Here is a 5,919-nt window from a genome sequence, read left to right as displayed (position 1 = left end):
AGGTTCACTGGGTTGTGACAATGCTCCAACAATGTCAACTCTGCACTGGAGTTTCTTTTCTTTTTTTAATTCTATTTTTTTAGAGAGAGATAGAGAGACAAGGATGACAGATAGAGGAAGAAAGGAAGACAGATGAAAAGCAACACTCTTATTTGCTTCATTTAGCTGGGTATTGATTGTTTCTCCTAATTTGGCTTCAAGCTAGTAACTTTGGGCTCAAGTCAGCAACATTGGGATGACATCGACAACTCGCCCTCAAGCTGGCAAGCTGAAACCCAAGCCAAGAAGCCCATACTTTAACTGGAGGCCTCAGGGTTTGGAACGAGGGACCTCAGTGTCCTTCATCCTGCGTGGATGCTCTATCCACTCCACCACCAGCAGTCAGGCTGGAGTGTCATGTTTTTTAAGGTAGAAGCAACTGATACCGGTTTTGGGAGATCAATTCTATTTCTGCCACAGTGAGTCAGTGTGGTGTGGCTCTGGCCTGGGGAGAAATGATCCCTCTGTGCCCATCACGATCTAACCTCACAGAAGTGGGGACCTTGCTCTTTGCGTTCACTGCTGCATCTCCGTCCTTAGTGCCTCAAGACACAGACTCAACATCAGTAAACTATGGTTCAAGGAAACCATAAACACCCTTTTGCTTCTGTGTAATGAAGTCTTATTGGCTGTGTTAGGTGTGCGATGTTTTCCTGGATCCTCACTGAGACAGTGTGAGGATGCACGCACCTACAGGTGTCATAAATTAATAGGTGTGTAGACAAACATTCATGTTGTTCTCAGAAATTAACAGTATGAGACGTTATGATCCTGGGTGTCCTTTCCAGGTTGCTGAGAGTCCCAAACTTCCTTCCTCCCCAGCAGACAGGGAGCAGCATGGGGCCCGAGAACCAGAGCAGCGTGTCCGAGTTCCTCCTCCTGGGGCTCCCCATGCGGCCAGGGCAGCAGCGCGGGTTCTTCACCCTGTTCCTGGGCATGTACCTGACCACGGTGCTGGGCAACCTGCTCATCATCCTGCTCATCAGGCTGGACTCCCGCCTGCACACGCCCATGTACTTCTTCCTCAGCCACCTGGCCTTCTCTGACATTTCTCTGTCATCCGTCACTGTCCCGAAGATGCTCACGAACATGCAGACTCAGCAACAATCCATCCCCTATATGGGATGCATTGCTCAGCTATATTTTTTCATAATTTTTGCTTGTCTTGACAATTTCCTTCTGGCAGCTATGGCATATGACAGGTACGTGGCCATCTGTCACCCTCTACGCTACACCACCATCATGAGGGAGGGGCTGTGTGTGCTGCTGGTGGCTGGCTCCTGGATTCTGTCATGTGGCAGTGCCTTGTCACATACCCTCCTCTTGGTCCGACTGTCCTTCTGTGCCTACAACACCATCAGCCACTTCTTCTGTGACCTCGCTGCGCTCCTGAAGCTGAGCTGCTCTGACACCTCCCTCAATGAGCTGGTCATCTTCTCTGAGGGAGTAATGCTTTTATTCCTGCCTTTGTGTATTATTTTGGGGTCATATGTCCGTATAGGGACCATCATCCTGAGGGTCCCCTCCACCAAGAGACTCTTTAAAGCCTTTTCCACCTGTGGCTCCCATCTCCTTGTGGTGTCCTTATACTATGGTACACTTACAAGTGTTTACTTATTGTCCTCATCATGGGATTCCAAGGACATCACTGCTTCAGTCATGTACACGGTAGTTACCCCCATGCTGAACCCCTTCATCTACAGCCTGAGGAACAGAGACATCAAACAGGCCTTGGAAACCTGTGTCAGAAGGGTTAACTGCTTTGAATGGAAATCACTAAATCCTCTTATTGCAGTTAGGAGCACTGTGAGATAGATCCTTTAATATTATTGTATGATCTACATCTCCATATACAGTAACTTTAATAAAATAGTCATTGTGTTGTCACGTAAAAATTTTGTTAATATGTAACTATCTCCGGGATTTTTTAATAATTATATATTTTTTATTAATATTTTTCCTTGTTGATCATTTCTTCTAGAATGTATACAAAATCTTATGAAAAACATTGCAAAATTCTAAGTGTGGATTCTTCTTTTTCCTTTGTGATAATATCAGTTTTAGCTTATGTTGTGAGGACACACTGATTTAGCATCGTGATCTGCTTCTGATTAACCCTGCTTTATTTTTTTTTAAACTGATCTCTTTATGCTCATTTACACTGGCTTTAAGCTAATTGATGCAATTCTTCCCAACTCACATTCAATGACATGATGTTGGCAGACAGCAATCAGCCACGGTAGAAATAATTCCACTATGAAATGCACAGGTAGTACAAAGCGAGGCCTTTTAAAACAGAGACAGGAAGATTTTTATAATGTTTTTAACAAGACCCGACTTTGTTCGTAATTAGGAGATATTACTACCAATGAGTCCTACCTAACACTTCATCGACTACTGATATTAGTATATTTAGAGCTATATTTAGAGATATAGATACACATACAGATATAAACAGATACTATAATAGTATATGACATAAAGATGCAGCTTTCTTGAGGTTAATGTTTACATAATATTTCTTTCCCATCACATTAATTTTTTTATGGGCTTATCTCTTTGAGATGTCCATTGTCCATAGTGTGAAGTTGGATTTTCCTGTTTCTATATAAAGCAACCATTAGTATATTAATCAAGAATTTTATCTATTGACATCTAAGGTAATCATAATATCTTTGAATTTGTGTTTTCCATATTACTTATTTTTTATTGTATACACCTGTTTCACATTTATTCTCTTGCCTTCTTCCTTTTTATTTACTAAATACGTATTTTGTTACTTTATCTTTGCTTTTAAACCTATTAATCAATCATTCATTATTATTATATTTTTATAACCCTTATCTGTGCTGTGTGCTAACATTACTTTATACTTTCTGCTCAATTATTTAAATTTTATTTTAATATTAAAACATGAAATTTACCATTTTTGTCTTTTGATATCTATATTTTATTGACATTAAGGACACTCATCACCCATATCTCATTTGCAACCCCTAAAGAACACATCATAGAACATCAGTAAGTTTAGTATTTCTCAGATGTGGAAAAAATAAAAAATGTGAAATGAATCAATATGGAGAAATACCAGGATACCTGACTAAATGGGAAAAGAGCAATGTGTAAAGTAGCACTTATCACATGCTACTTTTTATGTAAAAATGAATGAAAATTACATTGCACATATGTCTGCCTATTTGAGCACACAGAGACACTGGAAGAATAAATAAAAACTAATGACATTGTTTATCTTCAGGATGTGGGGCAGAAGAATCAGATCAGTATGTTCATTTGTATAGTTTGTACTGTGTTGTATTTTGTCACTAAAAATAAATAGAGGAGGTGGTGAGCCTGACCTGTGGTGGCACAGTGGACAAGCACTGACCTGGAATGCTGAGGTTCCCAGTTTGAGACCCTGGGCATTTCTGGTCAAGGCACGTATGGTAGTTGATGCTTCCTTCTCCTCCTCCCTTCTCTCTCTCTTTTTCTTTCTCCTCTCTTAAAAAAATGTAAAAGAAAATAGGACATGGTGAATTAAGCAAGATACAATAAAACAAAACAAATGGACCTAACTATATTGCAAATTCCTACCATAATTTACGAAAGGGGAAAATAAAATGAGTAACCTAAGTAATTATTGAACTCGGAATCATGTTTATACACAATCACCATTTAAAAAGTGAAAATGCCCTGGCTGGTTGGCTCAGTGGTAGAGCGTTGGCCTGGCGTGCAGAAGTCCCGGGTTCGATTCCCGGCCAGGGCACACAGGAGAAGTGCCTATCTGCTTCTCCACCCCTCCCCCTCTCCTTCCTCTCTGTCTCTCTCTTCCCCTCCCGCAGCCGAGGCTCCATTGGAGCAAAGATGGCCCGGGCGCTGGGGATGGCTCCTTGGCCTCTGCCCCAGGTGCAAGAGTGGCTCTGGTCGCGACAGAGCGATGCCCCGGAGGGGCAGAGCATTGCCCCCTGGTGGGCAGAGCGTCGCCCCTGGTGGGCGTTCCGGGTGGATCCCAGTCGGGCGCATGCGGGTGTCTGTCTGACTGTCTCTCCTCGTTCCAGCTTCAGAAAATACAAAAAAAAAAAGTGAAAAAAAATTTTTGCTGTAATTTGTTATTAACAGTGCTATGACTCCAAGATTCTCTTTTTTTATTAAGTGAGAGGTGGAGAGGCAGGGAAGAAGAGAAACAGGCTCCTGCATGCACCCAGACAGAGATCCACCCAGCAAGCCTTCTACCAGGTGATGCTCTGCCCATCTAGGGTAGCTGCTTCGTTGCTTGGCAAATGAGTTATTTGAGCTGCTGAGGTGAGGCCATGGAACCATCCTCAGCTCCAGGGCGAGGTAGCTCGAACCATTTGAGCCCTGGCTGTGGGAGGAGAGAGAGAGAAAGAGAGAAAAAGAAGTGGAGTTTGGTGAAGCAAATAGTTGCTTCTCCTGTGTATCTTGACAGGGAATCGAACCCAAGACTTAGAAACACAAGGTCTATGCTCTACCACTGAGACAACTGTCCAGGGCTGATTTCAAGTATCTGAAATAGCTCACCATGCGTCCAAAGATTCAGAATATTAATATAAAGGAAAAGGAGTAAGTCCTCCCTCAAGGGGAAGGTGCTGTGCACATGGAGAAGGGGAGGCTTAAAAGAATTCTCTGTTGTCAAACTGGAATTGGAATATCGATTTAGAACTCATGTATTTAGGAAAGTATAAACAGATAGAAATGTATATATTCTATGTCAGCATGTACACTGTTCTCACCCCGTGTGTGTGTGTGTGTGTGTGTGTGTGTGTGTGTGTGTGTATAAATTTTTTAGAGAGAAGGAGGCAGAGAGAGGTACAGACAGACAGGAAGAGAGATGAGAAGCATGAATTCTTTATTCTGATAACTTAGTTACACATTGATTCCTTTCTCATAGATGCCTTGACCAGGGATGGAGGGCAGGAGACTACAACTGAGACAGGGACCCCTTGCTCAAGCCAGCAAACTTGGGCTCAAGTAAGGGGCCTTGGGCTTCAAGCCAGTGACCTTTGAGCTCAAGCCAATGACTATGGAATCATGTCTATGATTCTACTACGCTTAAGCCAGCAACCCCAATCTCACACTGGTGAGCCTGTGCTTAAGCCAGCGACCTTGGAGTTTCTAACCTGGGTCCTCTAAATCCCAGGTCAATGCTCTATCTAATGTGCAACCACCTGGTCAAGCTAATGCCCCATTCATTTTGTCCCACCTCCTATAGGTAAATACTCCTTTAGTTTTTTAGTTTCCAGTTTTTACTTCTTGTGTTTCTTGTTATACGTATTTACCCATTGGCTTCTCTGAGATTATTTAACATCTTTCAGAGTAATGAACACACTTAAAGTTTTTTTTTGTTTTTTGTTTATCTTATTTTTATTAATTTTAATGCAGTGACATTGAAAAATCAGGGTACATATGTTCCGAGAAAACCTCTCCAGATTATTTTGACCTTTGATTATGCTGCATACCCCTCACTCAAAGTCAAATCATCCTCCGTTACCTTTTATCTGGTTTTCTTTGTGCCCCTATGCTCCCCCCACTCCCTCCCTCTCCTTCCTTGCCCCCTCCCCACCCCTCCACCCCACTCCCTGTTACCATCACATTCTTGTCCATGTCTCTGAGTTTCATTTTTATGTCCCATCTATGCATGGGTTCATATAGTTCTTAGTTTTTTTCTGATTTACTTATTCTACTCCGTATAATGTTATCAAGGTCCATCCATGTTATTGTAAATGATCCGATGTCATCATTTCTTATGGCTGAGCAGTATTCCATAGTATATATGTACCAAAGCTTTTTAATCCACTCGTCTTCTGACGGACACTTGGGCTGTTTCCAGATCTTTGCTATTGTGAACAATGCTGCCATAAACAT

At 42.1% G+C, this 5,919-nt stretch overlaps 1 protein-coding gene across 1 annotated transcript; it reads left to right on the top strand.

Moving 5' to 3' along the window:
- The first annotated feature begins 876 nt into the window (after positions 1-876).
- Positions 877-1,854, top strand: LOC136392914 (olfactory receptor 1J4-like). Its single transcript, XM_066365596.1, has one exon. It carries the CDS (start codon positions 877-879, stop codon positions 1,852-1,854), a length of 978 nt encoding a protein of 325 aa, XP_066221693.1.
- Positions 1,855-5,919: the final 4,065 nt, after the last annotated feature.

The sequence above is a fragment of the Saccopteryx leptura genome, chromosome 2 (assembly GCF_036850995.1).
Source record: "Saccopteryx leptura isolate mSacLep1 chromosome 2, mSacLep1_pri_phased_curated, whole genome shotgun sequence".
In the NCBI taxonomy this organism is placed as follows: domain Eukaryota; kingdom Metazoa; phylum Chordata; class Mammalia; order Chiroptera; family Emballonuridae; genus Saccopteryx; species Saccopteryx leptura.
This window is presented reverse-complemented; position numbering and strand designations above follow the sequence as displayed.

Excerpts from the sequence above, each read along its gene's own strand:
- LOC136392914 (XM_066365596.1), top strand. The coding sequence starts at position 877 with ATGGGGCCCGAGAACCAGAGCAGCGTGTCCGAGTTCCTCCTCCTGGGG.